Source organism: Monodon monoceros, unplaced genomic scaffold (genome assembly GCF_005190385.1).
Source record: "Monodon monoceros isolate NGI ecotype Baffin Bay Population unplaced genomic scaffold, NGI_Narwhal_1 Super_Scaffold_3, whole genome shotgun sequence".
Taxonomy (NCBI): Eukaryota; Metazoa; Chordata; class Mammalia; order Artiodactyla; family Monodontidae; genus Monodon; species Monodon monoceros.
In genome coordinates, this window is record NW_021703780.1 from 31,819,029 (window position 1) to 31,840,353 (window position 21,325).

Consider the following 21,325-nt stretch of genomic DNA (forward strand, 5'->3'; position numbering starts at 1 on the left):
GTAAAAATACATTTTGTATTTTTGTGCATTTTGTAAATACAGTTTATACAGATTTGTATATCTCGAGAGAATACAAATAGGCAATTACAAACAAGTCCTTGTTGACTAAAACCGTTCAACTATAACTGACTGCCTACTATGTATCAGGCACTATCTAGAGATACAGGAGAGAACAAAAAGTCCAGGCCCTTCTGGATCTAATCTTGTAGTAGGAGCTGCATATAATAAATAAGTAGGCATGTAATAGAAATGACCACAAAGTGCCATGGAAAAAAGCAGAGTAAGGCAGGGAGTGATGGAGGCTGCTGATATGACAGGGGAGTTGGGGAAAAGGTGAAGGTGAAATTTACTTGGTGTGTTAAATAAATGGGGAGGAGGCCAGCAAGTGGAGTCTAGAGGGGAGTGAGCTGGGGGAGATGATAGGACATAAGGTCATTGACTGTTAGAGAATAAAGAGATGAGAACGGAGCGACACCTAGTGGGAAAAGTCAAATAGACCCATAACACAACCTCTTTACGATGCCTCCCAAAGAACAAACATTTACCACCACCTCAGCTAAAAAGGGGCAAACAGGTAATTATAGATGATTCCTGACAGTATATAGTTGATGTCTCAACTGGAGAGGACACATCAAACAATACCATCAGGAAAATGGAAAGAAAATCCACAGAATGGGAGAAAATATTTGCAAATTATATATTTGACGAGGGACTTATACCCAGAATACACACAGAACTTTTAAAACTCAATATAAAGAGACAACCCACTTCAAAAATGGGCAAAGGATCTTGACAGACATTTCTCCAAAGAAAATAAAATAGCCAATAAGCACCTGAAAACCATGAGATACCACTTCACACCCACTAAAAATTTTTTAAAAGACAATAACAAAGATATAGAGAAATTAGAACCCTCTTACACTGCTGGGAGTGTAAAATAGTGCAGCAACAGTCTGGTATGCTAACATAGAGTTGCCATGTGACTCAGCAATTCTACTCCTAGGTATATATACAAGGGAAATGAAAACATGTCTACACAAAAATCTGTCCATGAATGTTCACAGCAACATCATTCATAATAGCCAAAAAGTGGAAATATCCATTCACTGATGAATTGATAAATAAAATGTGGTATATCCATTCAATAGAATGTTGTGATAAAAAGGAATAAAGTACCGATAGATGCTACAATATGGGTAAACCTTGAAAATATTATGTTAATTGAAAGATTTCAAGCCAGTCACACAAAAAGCCACATATTATATTATTCCATAGATATGAAATGTCCAGAATAATTAAGTCTATAGAGACAGAAAGCAGACTAGTGGTTGCGTAGGGCTAGGGGAGTAACTATTAGTGGGTATAGGATTTCTTTTCTGGGTTATGAAATGTTCTTAAATTGATTATGGAATAGTTGAACAACTCTGAAATATACTAAAACTACTGAACTGTATACTATAAATGGGTGAATTTCATGGTATGTAAATATATATATATGTATCAATAGAGCTTTTTTTTTGAAAGAGAGAAGATAAACTAATCAGATGTTTCATCTTTGACCTACGACTCTGTCTCTAAAACTGAGTACTTCTTTGTCACATGGACTATGTTAAAGCCGAATAATTTACAGTCCAAACCCTAAATGTCCTGCTTAATGGTTCTGATGAAGATCCACTGTATATTCAGAGTTGCAGTAACATTTAGATAATATACAAAAAAGTAAAAGCAAATGGTAATGAGGGAGACAGGGGTAGTCAGGTCTTACGTTCACAGATCCACGCTTTTGAGAATCATACTGAGTTTTATGGCAGTTTTATGGGAAAAGATAAAAGATTTCTTAAAATTTTCCAGCTGGTATCTTTTTGTATCTTTGTTTCTGCTCCATAAGGTAAGGAGCAACTTGTATTTAAATCCCAAACCTCACCCCAGGAATAAAGAAAGAAAATCTTACATCATTTCGGTCCTTGATTAGTCTCTCCTCTAGTTCCTGGGCTAATTGCAAAAGCCACCATTGTACCTAAAAAAAGTATTGAGACTTTAATCTTTCATTTCGAAGAACTAAATGGTGGTTTTGTTCAGTTGTCCCCAAAATGGAAGTGTGCAACAAAGTCTCCCCTGTAAAGATCCCCAGATCATAGAAATCTTCAGTACTCTGACCTGCCCTAGCTCAAGAGCTTTCATTCTTTTCCTGCTGGCATGCCATCAGGTGAATTTCAGGCATGTTCCAGCTCTGAGAAAAAAAGACACAGTGGGCTTCCCTGGTGGCGCAGTGGTTGAGAGTCCGTCTGCCGATGCTAGGGGACATGGGTTCGTGTCCCGGTCCGGGAAGATCCCACATGCCGCGGAGCAGCTGGGCCCGTGAGCCATGGCTGCTAAGCCTGCGCGTCCGGAGCCTGTGCTCCACAATGGGAGAGGCCACAACAGTGAGAGGCCCTCGTACCGCAAAAAAAAAAAAAAAAAACACAAACTTGAGGCACAGTATCCTGGCCTCCTAAGATTTCACCTACCAAAAAATGAGTAATTCCATTTCAAACTTCAATCAGCTCCATTCTATTTCTTTTTAGATGGAAGAAAGGGAAAAAATAATAATAAAAAAAATCCCAAGTTAAACTAATCAATTTTCAGCACACAAAAAACCTTCTATTTCCTTCATATTTTACAGCATAAAGGTCCCATCTAACTTTCCACAGCTACCAAAACCTACCCACCAACTCCCTTAAAAGAGGCAATGTTCTGTCAAGAATGTCTGCCTACCTGTTCCCGAGCAGCCAGAGCTGTTTTTCCTGGGAAGTTCTTGCTGCAGCCAATGGTTTTGGGTATTTGCCTGGGTTTAACTGGATCATGTTCAATCCCCCGGCACATGGCATATAGCCAAGATCTAAGAAACCAGCAAAAAAGTTTAAGGTGAAAGCAAATGATTATTCTTGTTAAAACAAAATACCTATATTATACTACCTTTTATCCCTTTCATGAAAAAGGAAAAATTTGTTCAAAATTAAGTACACCTCACCCGTAACAGAATCCTTGCCCTTCCCAATGAATTCCAGTAATGATAAATTGCCAAGGAGAACACATTATGCTTTCTAAAGCCAAGTCATCATTTGTGTTTTTGGAAAAGTGCCAACTAAGCCACATATTTCATTTCCCCAAGTATTTTTGGTACTTAGTAAGCATAAATACAAGGATTTTTAAGAGAACAACAGCATCTTAGCACACATAAATGTTGTACATGTGTATATCAGAGCTTCAGAGTAACAGTTCCTATCTACCAACCTATTTAGGCACGTGAAAAAAACTAGACTAATAGGTTATAATGATTTAATATTTTAAAGCAAAAGGACCAATGCAATTACCTCGAGGAGCAAATATTAACCCAAAGATAGGTCTAGATTTTACCTGATGCTCTTGTCTACATTTGAATTTAGCATATCCATAAAGGTTATGATTGAAAAGTATTAGGAATCACTTACCCGTTCTTCTCCCCAAAATGACTCTGGAGCTGGGATTCAGTGAACTGGGTCAGTTCTCCCATGTATTCTACCCCCAGGATTTCAATGACAGAAGCCCCTAGCTTTCCTCCAAGACTACGGCTAACAACAACCAAAAAAAGACAAAAGATTTATAGGTCACATCATAAATATCTAGTTAGCAGTAGATGCAAAACATTTTGCCTGTATAAGAAGCTCTCCAGAAAGTTCAGGGAAAATGAGAACACACACTGGTCCTGTAAACTATTGATTTTCTAGCATAAGACTAGACGACTCTGGGAATTCAGTACTCTGGAAGTTAGGGCCTGGCAAGAAGACTAACCATAGCATAAACACAAGGGTAAAGTCATTAATTAGTTATCAAGTCAACTGTGTATAAAACTTTCAATTGTACAGGATCTACTGTCCCATTTAGGGATTAAAATTCCACCTCCAAAACAAACCCCTTCCATAGCTAAAACATTTTATATTTAAGAATATAGTAAAAAAAAAAAAAAAACTCTTCAGCTTGGCCTTTGAGATGTCTAATAATCTGTCCTCAACCTCTCTGTTCAGTCCTTTTTCCATCACTTATCTTCCTCAATATGGTCCCAGTTCACTGGAAATATATTTTCTCCCTCTTGGTGCCCAAAACAGTCTCCAAATTGGTATTTCTCTTCTATTCTCATCTGACTCTCTGAATTGTGCCAATCTCAAAACAAAATCCCATGCCTTTTTCATAAGTCCTTCTCAGATGACTCTTATGAACTTTGGTAACTACCTGTACAATTCATTTAGCAGTTACTCACATATAGTCTTGATGATAGCACTTTCACTATTGCTTTGAACAGATATATCTTGTCCCTTCAACAATATTATAAGCCCATGTCAAGGACACACTATTGGTATGCACAACCTAGTTATTAATTTTATTTGGGAGCAATTCAGTAGCCCTGAACAGCTTGATACGCTACTAGAACAAAGAAAAGAAGTAAAATTCCTATTTGTTATTTAGTAACAGGCTTGAGTAAAAAACCTAGAAGGAAGTTAAACATATGGCTAAAAAACAGTTCATTTTTTTAAAATTCAGGATTAAGTATCTTCCACAGATAATCCGGAATTGAAAGTTCATTAAGAAAAAAATCTCAGCATGTTTGTAAAATTTTCTGTGTCATCTCCCTCCTGTCCCCATGGTACCTATTTTCCCTGGCTCCAATCCTTAAGGAACAGAAGAAACTACAACCAGAGACGGCCTTCACATATATAGAAGTGAAATCTAAGGTGCTCCCTGAATACTTACATTTTGCTAATAGGCACTTGGCTGAAGAGCTGTGGGACTGACCCATGTGAGACCAGGGTCTGCCGGTTGGGCTTGTTTAGTCCACAGGCCAGCTTTGCCAGAACCTGGAGCATGGAAAGTATAAAAACCCCATTACTGTCAACACCCACACACAGAGTTGGTGAATATTAACACACACATATACACGCATATACACGGCACAGCTTAAGGGCTGTAACTAATGGTTTCCACGTTAAAAACAAAAACAAAACCAGAAACTCAAGACATCTCCAAAGCTTGGTGTCCCACAATATCCACAGTGGAAAACATGACCCACTATCATTATCCTCATTGTTCTTTCCACATCTTCCATTCTCAGTCTTTCTTTAGTCATTTATTCCACCCTCATCTATTCCTTAAGGTTTTCCTATTTCAAGAGAGTGAAAAAGTAGAGAAGCTACAGAAGAGACTTAAGATGCATTTCTTAGTATGTCCATATGAAAATGCTAAAACAAACTCATTTTACCCTACTCCATTTATATACATTTCTTGATTAATGGTTAGTCCATTTTGAGTCCCGGATTTAGTACAGATTACCATCATTTAGCATCTGTGACAAAGACTGGGCTCGAAGTCATTGTCCAATAGCAAACATCTTCTTATATTAAATAAGACTTCAAAATGAAAAAACCCTTGAGAAGTCTTTTCAAAGAATAAGGTACTTCAGTGGTATCATTTAACAACTTATAATTGGTAGGAAAAATATAAAATCACTCTTCAAATTCATTGGAGATTCCCTGAAACTTCTACTAGGCCACATTTAGTCTAGTTTAAATTATTACATTGAGACTTTTGTTTCCCCTCCCTCCACCTAACCAGAAAAAAAAAAAAACCCAAAACCCTACTGAGTAGTTTGGCAACTTTCCTCTTCTTGGGAATTCCCTGGCGCTCCAGTGGTTAGGACTCGGTGCTCTCACTGCCGTGGGCTGGGGTTTAATCCCTGGTTGGGGAACTAAGATCCCACAAGCTGAGCAGTGCAGAACTTTCCTCTTCTTGAGTGAGGGAGAAAAGGTAGTAACTAGGAATAATCAGCCACTGCCCAACTACTGAGTCTACACCAAAGGGGATGAAGATCCCAGGGCCACACTGCAGTTTAATCAAAAAGCACAGAACGCCCAGAACGCCACATAAGAAGTGAGATAATACTAGAAAATTCAGCAACCGAAAAGGAAAGAAATAGGTTCCTACTAGCCTCCTCCTTTCTTTGTTTGCTTGCAGGATCTTAGTCCCCTGACCAGGGATTGAACCCAGGGCCCCCGGCAGTGAAAGCGCCGAGTCCCAACCACTGGACCACCAGGGAAGTCCTGCCTCCTCCTTTCTTTGGATAGTTCAGTCATTAAGGAAATACTGTGGATACAACTATGTAAATAACCATTTCCAGCAAAATTTTCAGCCTGCTTCTTAGGAAAGTACATGTGTAATGTCAATTCCCATGATAAAGAATTACTTAGGTTTTTATGTGGTCTTCACCGTGAAGTTTAAGTAGAAACCCATTTCAAAGTATATGTGTAATGATTTAAATGCCCGCTCATATCTATCCTGGCTGTTTGTTTTTTGTTTTGTTTTTGTTTTTCTTTTTTTTGTTTGTTTCTATGCCTGCTGTGTTTAACTACAGATATCTGTGTTTCTCTTCGAAATCTACTATTAGCCTTCACCTTATTGTGTGAAATCCCAGCTGAACACTGAAAACCAGTCTGCCTCTCTATGGCTGCTCTCATTTCCTCCACGATCACTGCTCCCACAGTGAGCTGTAGGTCTGGAGAGGTGGTGTTATCAGTCTGAAGAGAATCAAGCCATTGCAATAAGCCTTGTTTTCGCATTTCCTCTGAAAAGTTGAGAGGTAACAGTTAGACTTCTTTTTTTAAAAAATCAGAGTTTTATTTGTGTTATCTAATGCAGAGATGCTTAGATTTCAGGTACTTTACATATGTAGGTTTTCACCAAAAATGGCAGCCGTTTTAGAAGACTATTCAGTATCACAACAGAGATAAATTTCTCCTTCATACCAATTCTAGCAGCCTTATCTCCCAGCATTGGCTGAACCTTATAAGCTCTAATAAGCAACAAATATTTTGTATTGTCTTTCATGAGTAATGATTTAAAAGTACATCTGTTTTCTCTCTCCAGTTTTTGAACTTTCTTCTTCCAACTTCCCTTGCACATCACCAAGAATTCTATTAAGTTACTCAATTAGAAAATACTCAGAATTATCGCACGCTTCAGTATAAACTTAAGTTAGCATTTATGTATTTTTAGAGACTGGTTCCAGTTGAATAGCTTAAGTCCAATCAGAGGCACTAGAAGATTTATTCTCTTGACAAACTATTTAAATTAGAAGTAGCTTTGTACCTTAGGGCTTTGAAAATACCTTACTATCCAATTTAGAACTAGTCACAGTTTTGAAAAACATTTTAAAAGTATTATATAACAAGGAAGTTAGGAAATATACACATGCTGTTTTAAAGAGGCTGTAATGAGGTATGAACAAGGCAAGAAAATTCAAAATATCTTGGAGAGGCAGAGTGAAGGGTCACATATATGGAGAAGAGGAGGAAGATGAGCACATAGAAGGAAGTATTTTCCAGCTATTGAGGGCTGCTGTTTCTCTCCTTTGCTGGTCTATCTCCCTCCTCTAACACCGTAACTGCAGATACGGAGCAACGTTCTCCTCTTCTCTGTATATATGCTTTTTCTCTTGGTGACCTGGTACTGGCTTATGTTTCAAATTGTTTATGCTAAGTACATGCAAATCTTAATCTCTATCCCCAAACTCTTAACTTTAATCCCTTATTTCTACCTCCCTACAGAAAAAGTCTTCTTGAATTTTTCATTACAGTATCAAACAAAATACTACTAAAGTCAACCTTTATTATATCTTCCTCCCCAAAGGTTCTCTTTCCCAAACAACTCCCTATTTCTCTTAAAGGTTTAAAATCTAATATTGGCTTCTTTTTTTTTTAATTAATTAATTATTTTTATTTTTGGCTGCCTTGGGTCTTCGTTGCTGCACACGGTCTTTCTCTAGTTACAGCAAGCGGGTGCTACTCTTCGTTGAGGTGTGCGGGCTTCTCATTGCGGTGGCTTCTCTTGTTGCAGAGCGCGGGCTCTAGTAGTTGCAGTACGCGGGCTTAGTTGCTCCTTGGCATGTGGGATCTTCATGGACCAGGGCTCGAACCCATGTCCCCTTCGATGGCAGGAGGACTCTTAACCACTGCACCACCAGGTAAGTCCCTTGGCTTCTTTTCTTTTATTCCCCTTTATTATAGTTATTTAGTTACCAAAGCCCACTTCAAAATATTTCACATATCCATTGCAACCCACTGTATTTTATTCAGCTTTTCTTCATTCTTGCCTAGGCCACCTCAAACTTCTTTGTTTGTGGTTTTTGTTTGTTTGTTTTTGGCTGCACCGTGCGGCATGTAGGATCTTAGTTCCCCCACCAGGGATCAAACCCATGCCCCTAGCAGTGGAAGCGCAAAATCTTAACCACTGGACCACCAGGGAAGTCCCCATAAATTTATAGTTAACTCTTAAAAATCAGGTAGTGTTAAGTCTTCCAACTTAGTTCTTTTTCAAAATTGTTTGCCTATTCCACATCCTTTGCATTTCCATACAAATTTTACAATCAGTTTATCAATTTCTATAAAATCCTGCTGGGATTTTGGAGGGAATGCAATGAATCTGTAGGTCAATTTGGGGAGATTTGAACTCTAATATTATTTAATCTTTCAATCCATGAGCATGGTCTCTTCATTGATTTCATCTTTAATTTGTTAGTGATGTTTTGTAGTTTTCACTGAACTAGTTTTTCCACATATATTGTTAAATATATCTCTAATAATTTTATGGTTTTAATGCTATTGCTTTTTAAATGTCAACTTCCCATTTTAAATTTTAATATATAGAAATACAACCAATTTTTGCATATTGACTTTGTCCCCTGCAACCTTGCTAATCTCACTTATTCTAGGTTCTTTTTTGGGGGGGGAGTAGGTTCCCTAGGATTTTCTATAAACATGGGCATGTCACCTGCATTTGACTAGAACTGTTCTAAGAGTGAGCACTGGTAATCTGTGCCAAAACTTCGGAATTAAACTGATAAACCTCTAGCTATGGCCCACAACTCTAGAGACCATAACTACAAAAGAGAAGTCCCTATACTGGTAACGGGTGTACCTTCCTCTGTGCTATGAGCTGATTAGTGCCTTCCAAGCTCCCTCTGGTTGTTGGCAGAATTTATCATCTTGGGGACTTCCCTGGTGGCAAAGTGGTTAAGAATCCGCCTGCCAAGGCAGGGGACGTGGGTTCGATCCCTGGTCCGGGAAGATCCCACATGCCACGGAGCAGCTAAGTCTGTGCGCTACAGCTACTGAGCCTACGCTCTAGAGCCGGTGAGCCACAACTACTGAGCCCGTGAGCCACAACAACTACTGAGCCCACGCCCCTAGAGCCCGTGCTCCACAGCAAGAGAAGCCACCACAATGAGAAGCCCACACACAGCAACAAAGAGTAGACCCCATTCGCCACATCTAGAGAAAGCCCGTGGGCAGCAACGAAGACCCAACGCAGCCAAAAATAAATAAATTAATTAAAATAAATAAATTTATCATCTTGTGGCTGTAGAATTGAGGTCCCCATTTTCTTGCTGGCTGTCAGCAGAGAGCAGCTCTCAGAGCATAGCCATGGGGGCTTCTCCAAAGGCCCTCTTACAATATGGCAGCTTACTTCGTCAAAGCCTGCAAGCAGTCTAGCCAACTCTTACAGCTCTCAACTCTGGCAGTTGATTGATTTATTTTTTTAATTTTTATTTTTATTATTATTATCATCTTTTTTTTGGCTGCTCCGGGTGGTATGTGGGGATCTTAGTTCCCTGACCAGGGATCAAATTCATGCCCGCTGCGGTTTAAGTGCGGAGTCTTAACCACTGGACCTCCAGGGAAATCCCTGACAGTTGATTTATATTTTTTTATACCACTACACAACTGTTTCTTATTATATGCATTCACATGTTCAATACTTGCTTAGAAATAAATGAATTAAGAGGAAGCAAACGGAGAACAAATGAGTGCTTTAGCTAACACAAACCAGTTACAAAATGGCCCCAAAGGGTAAGTTTTCACTCTGACAATTTTTGAGTTATTTTTAATTAATCTTACTATTTAAACTTTTATTTTTAATTAATCTTTCTACTTAAACTTTCCACACACATAACTGTTTCAGAAACAGAAAAAACAAAGTTGCAAATGCAGCATGGCTGAGTAGGACCCATTAAGAGGCACCATGGTAAAGTTGAATGGGAACTTCAGTATAAAAACATCACAAATACCTCAACTCTTTTTCCTAGCTTTGAAATATGTCACGTCCACGAAAAACAATTTCTGGGAGGGTATATGCACTTAGATCAGCTAATTCCTGTTATGAGGGTCGTTTTTTTTATTACACACATCATATGAAGACTCAGGAGTATGATATGTCATCATAAATCATTTCCTAGACATTGTACTGTCCTGAGCACTCTAAATAATAAGATATCACTGCATCTCGAAGCTTAATATTTCAACTAGACACAATAAAGCAACTTCTTCCTTCATATATGAATACCTTTTATTTCCTCATACAGAAATAAGAGTTCTTTAAAACACTGGCATTTTATATAAAAATGTAAGAAAGATAGGTATAGAAGAGGAGCATGTCCATTTGAAGTAACATTTGACCACCAACAAAGGTATGTACCATCATCTTCACCAGAGAGCTCTTCAACAATGAGTTGCCCTCCAAAACCAATGTAGCGTGTAATAATAGTTCTTATTCTGAGGTATGTAGGTTTCAGTGGGTCTGTGAATCTCCTGAAAACTACATGCAAAACTGTCTTACATGTAGATATGTATTTTTCTGAGGCAAGCAAGGGTCCACAGCTTTCAACAGATTTTCAAAAGGGCATATAGCCTTCAAAAAAACCCTTAAACAGCAAATAATTTAAAGTACTATAAAACCAAACACAACCACACAAAATCTATGGGATGCAGCAAAAGCAGTCCTAAGAGGGAAGTCCATAGAGATACAGGCCTTCCTCAAAAAAACAAGAAAAATCTCAGGGACTTCCCTGGCGGTCCAGTGGTTAAGATTCTGCGCTTCCACTGCAGGGGGCATGGATTCAATCCCTGGTTGGGAACTAAGATTCCACATACTGTGTGGCACAGCCAGAAAAAAACAAAAAACAAAGAAAAACCCAGAAAAATCTCGAATAAACAATCTAACCTACTACCTATGAGAATTAGAAAAAGAACAAATCCTAAAGCCAGCAGAAGGAAGGAAATAATAAAGTATTATAAAACCAATTCCAAATGTTTATTTAAAAAAATTAGCTACACAGTAAAATGTAGTACACAAAACTAAGACCCCCCACAAAAAAAAAAGAAAGAAAGAAAAAAAAACAATAACAGGACTTCCCTGGTGGTGCAGTGGTTAAGAATCCACCTGCCAATGCAGGGGACACGGGTTCGAGCCCTGGTCTGGGAAGATCCCACATGCCACGGAGCAACTAAGCCTGTGACCCACAACTGCTGAAGCCCACGCACCCTAGAGCCCGTGCGCTGCAACCACTGAGCCCATGCGCCACAACTGCTGAAGCCCGCAGGCTCTAGGGTCCGCATGCCACAACTACTGAGCCCGCGTGCTACAACTACTGAAGCCCGTGTGCCTAGAGCCCGTGCTCCACAAGAGGAACCACCGCATTGAGAAGCCCACGTACCGCAACGAAGAGTAGCCCCTACTTGCCACAACTAGAGAACGCCTGCGCACAGAAACAAAGACCCAATGCAGTCAAAAATAATCAATAGATTTGCCTTTAAAAACAACAACCCCGGGCTTCCCTGGTGGCACAGTGGTTAAGAATCTGCCTGCCAATGCAGGGGACACGGGTTCGTGCCCTGGTCTGGGAAGATCCCACATTCTGCGGAACAACTAAGCCCGTGAGCCACAACTACTGAGCCTGCGCGTCTGGAGCCTGTGCTCCACAACGGGAGAGGCCGTGACAGTGAAAGGCCCGCACACCGCGATGAAGAGTGGCCCCCACTCGCCGCAACTGGAGAAAGCCCTCGCACAGCAACGAAGACCCAACACAGCGAAAAATAAAAAAAAAACAAAAACAAAAAACAAACAACCCCCCAAAACCCAACAACAACAAAAACAAAAACACAACACAAAAAACAAAACCAAAAAACCCTTCCTTACTCTGATCCCAGAATAATAATAATAAATCAATAAAGGCAAATGTACCATAACTTTGCCTCCTTTGAGTGGCACATTACATTGTCCATTGTATTCTCCCTAAAGAACTAAAAGATCTGCAGCCTCCACCTTGATAAACTCAGCTATCAGGATCAGAAAATAAAATAATTCCTCAATGGTCCTTCCCGTAAGTTTCCCTGGGTAGTTCCACCTCTACCCTTCAATACAACATGTTAAAAGGCATCATACAACTGTTGACAGCAAAACTAAACTTTAATATCTTACATCTTACTTTAAAACATGGAACCCATGGAAAATTCACCACTGTAACTAGAAATAAGCTAAACACTCTTAGAGCTTTTTCTGAACAAATCTGTATTGTTTCTACAAGTAATAACATATGCCCTGACAAGTCCCCCAAGAAGTTAACTTGTATCCTTTTGGTTAACGTCCAACATTCAAAGATTTTCACTAAAAGAGCTTTTCTAAATAAGAATAATGTTGGGATTTCCCTGGCGGCATAATGGTCAAGAATCTGCCTGCCAGTGCAGGGGACACAGGTTCGATCCCTGGTCTGGGAAGATTCCACATGCCGCGAAGCAACTAAGCCCATGTGCCACAACTACTGAGCCTGTGCTCTACAGCCCATGTGCCTAGAGCCTGTGCTCCGTGACGAGAAGCCACCGCAGTGAGAAGCCTGCGCACCGCAACGAAGAGTAGCCCCCGCTCACCCCAGCTAGACAAACCCCATGCGCAGCAGTGAAGACCCAATGTAGCCAAAAGTAAATAAAAAATAAATTAATTTTAAAAATAAATAAATAAGAATAATGTTACAAAATAAAGCTAAAGTACATGTTACAAATGAAGGGGAGAATAGATACATTGTTTTGAACATAGCCATTATCATAAGTACTAGAAAATGTGTGTGAAAAGGTGTTAAAAAGCTTCTAGATGCAGAATCTTTGCTCTGTGAGCTCCAGCTGAATTCCACTTTCGTAATATTTTGATTAAAAAAATAATAAGACCCGGATTAAAAGCAAGTTTTAATTGCCCTAATTTAATTCTAGTCTAAGAAAAAAATTTTTTTTGGCCACACCACACAGCATGCAGAACTTCCCCCACCAGAGATTGAACCCGTGACCCCTGCAGTAGTCTTAGCCACTGAACTGCCAGGGAAATCCCTAAGAAAATATTTTTAACCATCAAGTACATTTTATTAAAGCACTTTCATGCAGATTATATCTCAAGTTTTTATCAGGCAGATAAAGTAAACAAAGATAAGCTTACCAAAAAAAAATCACTTATTCTCCTACACATCAATAACCAAGTGGAGAATATAATAGAAAAAAACACAAAATCGTAATGGCAATTAAAAAAAATTAAAGCATCTAGGAACTAACATAATGAATGCACAAGACCTTTATAGAAAAAAGTAAAGCTTTAATAAGGATATTATAATTGGATACTCATGTAATAAAAAAAGGAATCTTGATCCCTACCTCACATCCTGCAGACACACACATAATGGATAGTAAATCTAAATGTAAAAGGCAAAACAATAAAGCTTCTAAAATAATATAGGAGAGTTTCTTCATGATCTTGAATAGGTAAAGAAGACCTTAAAAAAATACTATCCATAAAGAAAAAAAAAGACAAACTGGACCAAATTAAAATTAAGAGCCTCTATTCATCAAAATCCACCATTAAGAGAGTAAAAAACAAGGGAATTCCCTGGCTGCCCAATGGTTAGGGCTCCACGCTTCCACTGCAGGGGGCACGGGTTCAATCCCTGGTTGGGGAACTGGAACCCCACATGCCGCACGGTGTGGCCAAAAAATTAAAAAAAAAAAAAAGAGTGAAAAACAAGCCACAAACCAGAAGATGTTACAATACATATATTTGATAATGACTCATATCCAGAATACATAAAGAAGTCCTATAGATGAATAAGACAATTAAACCAAAAAAATGGGCAAATACTTAAACAGGCACTTCATGAAAGAAGAATGGTCATCAACTTACAAAAAGGTGCTCAATTTCATTAACACCAGGAACATGCAGACTAAAACCATAATATGATATCACTATACACTCATCAAAATGGCTAAAAAGCAAAAGAGAAAAAAGCAAGTGTTGAAAAAGATGTGGCACAACTAGAACTCTCATATACCGCTAGTGGAATTAGAAATCAGTATACCCTTTTTGGAAACCTTTTGGTAGTATCTACTAACGCTGAGTACAGGCAAACTAAAGCTGAATACAGACAAACCACATAACTGAGCACTTCTAGTCATATGCTCAACAGAAATGCACACACTAAAAGATATTTACAAAAATGTTCATAGCAGCACTATTCTTAGTGGTCCAAAACTGGACGAAATCCAAATATCCATCAAGAGTAGAATGGGTAAATTGTAGTATATTCATACAATGGAATACTACAGAAACTCAACTATATACAACAGAATGGATGAATCTCACAAAGACAATGTTGAGTGAATGAAGCCAGACTCAAGTATATACTGCATAATTTCAATTTTATAAAGTTCAAAAATAAGCTAAATAGAAATCAGGACAGTGGTTATATAGGAGAGCGGGGAGAGGAATAGATAATGACTGGGAGGGTAGGCAAGGGTGGCTTCTAGAATTCTGACATTTTTTGATCTGGGTGCTGCTTACAGAAGTGGGTTTACTTTGTGAAATCACTCAAGGTGTACACGTACAATTTATATACTTTATGTATATTACATCAGTTAAAAGTTTAGAGGAGAAAGAAAAAGGAAAACATACTGGATTCTAGATTTCAGAAGAAGCAGAAATATAAATCAAAAATTTTATTTTAAAAATTAAAATGGCGCAGTGGTTGAGAGTCCACCTGCCGATGCAGGGGACACGGGTTCGTGCCCCGGTCCGGGAAGATCCCACATGCCGCGGAGCGGCTGGGCCCATGAGCCATGGCCGCTGAGCCTGCGCGTCCGGAGCCTGTGGTCCGCAACGGGAGAGGCCACAACGGTGAGAGGCCCGCGTACCGCAAAAAAAAAAAAAAAAAAAAGTCACTAAAAGGGGGACTTCCCTGATGGTCCAGTTGGTAAGACTCCTCACTCCCAATGCAGGGATCCCGGGTTCAATCCCTGGTCAGGGAACTAGATTCCACATGCACACCGCAACTATGAGTGCATGCCGCAACTAAGTAGTCCACGTGCCGCAACTAAGTAGTCCTCATGCAGCAACTAAGGATCCCACATGCCGCAACTAAACACGGCGTAACAAAGATCCCGCGCGCTGCAACTAAGACCTGGCGCAGCCTAAATAAATAAATATTAAAAAAAATAAAAGCAACTTGTTCCAAAAAATTATTTAAAAAAATTTTTTTTAAATCACTAAAAGGTATGTGGAATCTAAAATATGACACAAATGAACTTATCTATAAAACAGAAACAGACTTACAGACATAGAGAACAGACCTGTGGTTGTCAAGGGCAGGGGGAGGCATGGATTGGGAGTTTGGGATTATTAGATACAACTATTATAGTATATAGAATGAATAAACAACAAGGTCCTGCTGTATAGCACAGAGAACTATATTCAATATCCTGTGATAAACTATAAAGGAAAACAATATGAAAGGAATTATATATATGTCTTACTGAATCACTTTGCTGTACAGCAGAAATTAACACATTGTAAATCAACTATACTTCAATAAAATAAATTTTAAAAAATAAACAAAAATCACTAAAAGGGACATAAATGAAGACCTAAAAATTGGTGAAATGTTTATGGATGGGATAACTAAGCATTAAGATAACTATCCTCTCTAAATATGTAAATTTAATGTAACTCCCAGGATTTTTTGAAGAATTAAACTAATGTATTCTAAAACATATATTGAACAATAAAGGTGCATAAATACCCAAGACAATTTTGAAAAACAAAAGCAGAGGGGAGTCCTTATCAAATATTATGACATACTACAAACTAATAAAAATAATGTGTTTCTGAAGCAGAAGCAGACACTAATGGGACACTACAGAAACAGACCCACTGATATATAAGTTGAGAAAGAACGGATTATTAATAAATGCTGGGAAAACTGACTCACTATAAGAATAATAACTAAGGTGGCTCCCTACCTTAAATCAAATAAAGGTAAATTCCATATAGCTGAAATACCTAAAACTAAGCTATAAGGCAAGTAGAAGAAAATGTAGAAAAATGTCTTTAGGAACATCTGGTAGAAATGGATGTCTAAAATGAGATTCAAAATACACAAACCATAAGGTGAAAAACTTAAGAACTAAAAGAATTTGTACAACAAAGTACAGCATAAACAAAGTTAATGGATGGGAGCTTCCCTGGTGGCGCAGTGGTTGAGAGTCCACCTGCCGATGCAGGGGGCACGGGTTCGTGCCCCGGTCCGGGAAGATCCCACATGCCGCGGAGTGACTAGGCCCGTGAGCCATGGACACTGAGCCTGCGCGTCCGGAGCCTGTTGCTCCGCAACGGGAGAGGCCACAACAGTGAAAGGCCCGCGTACCGCAAAAAAAAAAAAAGTTAATGGATGACAGACTTGGGAAAAGATATTTGAAGAGTCAAAAACAGACAAGGGACCAACAACTAGGATACACAAGGAGCTCTTCCAAAAACAAAAACAAAAAACAACGGCAGAAATCCAATGGAAAATGGGATGAAGATTATAAATAAACAATTCACAAAAGTAGAAACTCAACTGGCTAACAAGTATATGAAGAGAAGCTCAACCTCAATTAGTAAAGAGAAGTATAAATTAAAACAAACCCCAAAATATAAAATACCCCTTTATAGCCATCACATTGGCAGGTACTTTAAAATATTAGATAATACCAATTGCTGGTGAGGATATGGAGGAAACAGGAATTCTTGTGTACTGTCAGAGGTAGGGCAAATTGTTACAGTTATTCTGGGGAGCAATTTGGCAGTATTTAGTGAAACTAAGTATATGTGTATACCCTATAATCTAGCAGTCCACTCCTGAAAATACTTCCCAGAGAAACCCTTGCATATGTCCAAGAGGATTAATGAGGACATTCATCATATAAACAGAAGGACGTGAGAAGCAACCAATGAGCTCATCAGTAGGAGAAGGGTCTGTAAACATGGTAGATCCATACCATGGATTATGCTGCAATTAAAAGAAATCAATTACACATAAATACAGCTACATGAAAAGATGTATAAAATCAGCAATGAAAATTAATAATGAGACCTATAATAACAGTACTATCATGTAATTAAAAAGCACAAATTTTTTTAAACATTGTTTCACAGCAAATTAACGCAGTTTATACTCAACTGCATCTTTTTTTAAAAAATTTTTATTGGAGTATAGTTAATTTACAATGTTGTATTAGTTTCAGGTGTACAGCAAAGTGAATCAGTCACACATATACATACAACCACTCTTTGTTTTAGATTCTTTTCCCATGTCATTACAGAGTATTGAGTAGAGTTCCCTGTGCTATACAGCAGGTTCTTATTAGTTATCTATTTCATATATGGTAGTGTGTATATGTCAGTCCCAATCTCCCAATTTATCCCTCCCCCACCACCTTATCCCCTGGTAACCATAAGTTTGTTTTCTACATTCATGACGCTACTTCTGTTTTGTACATAAGTTCATTTGTACGTTCTTTTTTTTTTTTGGTTCCACATATAAGCAATATCATATGTTTGTCTTTCTGTGTCTTACTTCACACAGTATGACAATCTCTAGGTCCATCCATGTTGCTACAAATGGCATTATTTTGTTCTTTTTTATGGCTGAGTAATATTCCATTGTATATATGTACCGCATCTGCTTTATCCATTCACCTGTCGATGGGCATTTAGGTTGCTTCCATGTCCTGGCTATTGTAAATAGTGCTGCAATGAACACTAGGGTGCATGTATATTTTTGAATTATGGTTTTCTCTGGGTATATGCCCAGGAGTGAGATTACTGGGTCATATGGTAGTTCTTTTTTTTTTTTTAACTTTTTTTTTTTTTAAATATGTTGGGGGTAGGAGTTTATTAATTAATTTATTTTTGCTGTGTTGGGTCTTTGTTTCTGTGCGAAGGCTTTCTCTAGTTGTGGCAAGCGGGGGCCGCTCTTCATCGCGGTGCGCGGGCCTCTTACTATTGCGGCCTCTCTTGTTGTGGCTCACAGGCTCCAGACGCGCAGGCTCAGTAGCTGTAGCGCACGGGCTTAGTTGCTCCGTGGCATGTGGGATCCTTCCAGACCAGGGCTCGAACCCATGTCCCCTGCATTAGCAGGCAGATTCTCAACCACTGCGCCACCAGCGAAGCCCAACAACTTTTTTTTTTTTAACTTTATTTATTTTATTTATTTTTGGCTGTGTTGGGTCTTCATTGCTGCACATGGGCTTTATCTAGTTGCAGCGAGCGGGGACTACTCTTCGTTGTGGTGCACAGCTTCTTACTGTGGTGGCCTCTCTTGTTGTGGAGCATGGGCTCTAGGTGCACGGGCTTCAGTAGTTGCAGCACGCAGGATCAGTAATTGTGGCTCGTGGGCTCCAGAGCACAGGCTCAGTAGTTGTGGCACACAGGCTTAGTTGCTCCAGGGTATGTGGGATCTTCCCGGACCAGGGATCAAACCCGTGTCCCCTGCATTGGCAGGCGGATTCTCAACCACTGCGCCACCAGGGAAGCCCCGATATCGTAGTTCTATTTTTAGTTTTTTAAGAAACCTCCATACTGTTCTCCATAGTGGTTGTACCAATTTACATTCCCACCAACAGTGTAGGAGGGTTCCCTTTTCTCCACACCCTCTCCAGCATTTGTTGTTTGTAGATTTTTTTTTTTTTGTGGTACGTGGGCCTCTCACCGCTGTTGTCTCTCCCGTTGTGGAGCACAGCCTCCAGACGCACAGCCTCAGTGGCCATGGCTCACGGGCCTAGCCGCTCTGCAGCATGTAGGATCCTCCCGGACTGGGGCACGAACCCGTGTCCCCTGCATCGGCAGGCGGACTCCAAACCACTGACCCACCAGGAAAGCCCTGTTTGTAGATTTTTTGATGATGGCCATTCTGACCAGTGTGAGGTGATACCTCATTGTAGTTTTGATTTGCATTTCTCTAATAATTAGTGATGTTGAGTACCTTTTCATGTGCTTAAAAAGCACAAGTTTTAAAAGCACGCGTTATATAAGTCAGACAGAGAAAGACAAATACTGTGTTATCACTTATATGTGGAATCTAAAAAATAAATGAATTAATACAACAAAACCGGAACAGACTCACAGATAGAGAGAACAAACTAGTGGTTACCAGTGAGGAGAGGGGAGGGGAAGGGGCAAGATAGGGGTAGAGGTTTTAGAGATACAAAATACTGTGCATAAAATAAATAAGCAATAAGGATATATTATGCAGCAATTATTTTATAATAACTTTAAATGGAGTATAATCTATAAAAATATTGAATCAATATGTTGTACCCCTGAAAGTAATATAATAGTAAATCAACTATATTTCAATAAATAAATAAAAAATAAATGAAAAATGATAATAGCAGACAAATAAAAATAATTAAAAGCACACGTACAAAGCAACACTGTACAATTTATAAAGACATATACATATTTAAGAAGATATACATCAGTGAGTGCCAGAGGGTTTGTGGGGTAGGAAGGGAGAAGGGGGAATCACTATGAAGGGGAAAAGAAGTAAAATAAGTAAAGTAAAATAAGAGAGGCCTTGAACAGCCCATTGATGACATTATCCTGATAACTGATTAGAAATTTCGAGTAATTCAACTCCCTGTTGTTTAGGTCCCCTTAAAAAAGCTCACTCTTCGGGCTTCCCTGGTGGCGCAGTGGTTGAGAGTCCGCCTGCCGATGCAGGGGACATGGGTTCGTGCCCCGGTCCGGGAAGATCCCACATGCCGCGGAGCAGCTGGGCCCGTGAGCCGTGGCTGCTGAGCCTGCGCGTCCGGAGCCTGTGCTCCGCAATGGGAGAGGCCACAACAGTGAGAGGCCCGCATAACGCAAGAAAAAAAAAAAAGCTCACTCTTTTTATGAACCAAGTTACAATAATATAAATTAACCTACAAATAATGGAAGTGCACAGTCAGCCTTCTACTGATAACTTTAACCTGCCCTAGTTATGTCTCAAGAGAAGCTTGATGTTAATACAGATTTCACAGCTTCTCAACATCCATATACCTGGAAAGATAAAAGAATTTGTATATCCTTCCATGTGAGTCCTTGTGATTCATTCATGTTGTAGTTTAAGTTTCCTTTCAATCAATCCAAGAAGGAGCAGTATGACCAAGCAAAGCAGGTTCCAAAGGCAGGAAGCAGAAGCAATATGATGCTATGCAAGTACCTTTCTGAACAGTCCCTTCTGCTGTTGTAGGGCTTTGGGGCAACCCTTCAATGTAGGTGGTTGGCAATAAGTCTGCTGAGAGAGGCTGACCTTGGAGCTTTTGCAGTCTCTCTTGTACAGCACTGGTCAGGTCTACATAAGCCTCATCAATGCTGGCACGTTCAATCACAGCAAAACGAGACATTACCTCCATCACTTCCACACTGGCTTCCCGGTACCTAAGAGCGTGAGAGCACAATATACTCACACACATACAGAGCAAGGAAAGGATGCTCTATTGCAGTAGTTGGTGTTCTTTCACAGACTCTTAAGTATAATCACTCCAAGGTATTTTTAAGAATATTTGATAAACTAAGTATATATATGTTTTTGCAAATCATATTTTTATTTTTATAACCTGGCATCTCAGGTTAATTATTAAAATAATAATTTAAAATTACCGGGTCTTTATTAATAACTCTCTGGTCTACAAACTTATTCCTAAATTTTCTAAAACTGCCTTTGTTCATTATTTGATGAAGATTTTAAGAGTAAAATAAATGATCCAGTTTTAAGTTGGTGGCATGTGGCTTTTCAAAATCACACTCTGAAGTCAACTGTATTTCTGGGAAGTTACACTGTCTTTCCCAGCATAAAATTCTATTCAATGCAACGTAGCATATGTCCATTAGCTGAATTAATTCTACTTTAGGGTTACAGTATTAATCTCCAGTCAAATCTATCTTCTTTTCTGGCAATAATCCCAATGTGAGGTTGGCTATGACACTCCACCTTTAGACTTCTAATTGATAGGCGAATTCAGGGGTATCTCAAGTCCCAAGTCAAAGCATGATCCCTACACACACCACCCCACACAGTATAGTGTACTGTGAGAACGTGGAGATCTGAAAATGAATCCTCAGTCTTCCACTTCCTAACTGTGCGAACTTA

At 39.1% G+C, this 21,325-nt stretch overlaps 1 protein-coding gene across 4 annotated transcripts in view; it reads right to left on the reverse strand.

Annotated features, from left to right (window-relative positions):
• POLH (DNA polymerase eta) overlaps positions 1-21,325 on the reverse strand; it is a 32,745-nt gene that overhangs the window by 6,536 nt on the left and 4,884 nt on the right. For 2 of the 4 annotated variants that reach the window (XM_029242645.1, XM_029242648.1), the window contains exons 4-9: positions 20,396-20,613; positions 6,462-6,631; positions 4,768-4,871; positions 3,471-3,590; positions 2,755-2,878; positions 1,952-2,017 (exon numbers count right to left, since the gene is read on the reverse strand). In XM_029242645.1, the coding sequence (XP_029098478.1) occupies positions 1,952-2,017; positions 2,755-2,878; positions 3,471-3,590; positions 4,768-4,871; positions 6,462-6,631; positions 20,396-20,613 (802 nt within the window). The remainder of the gene's footprint in view (positions 1-1,951; positions 2,018-2,754; positions 2,879-3,470; positions 3,591-4,767; positions 4,872-6,461; positions 6,632-20,395; positions 20,614-21,325) is intronic. The other 2 variants (XM_029242646.1, XM_029242647.1) reach the window with 2 other exon arrangements.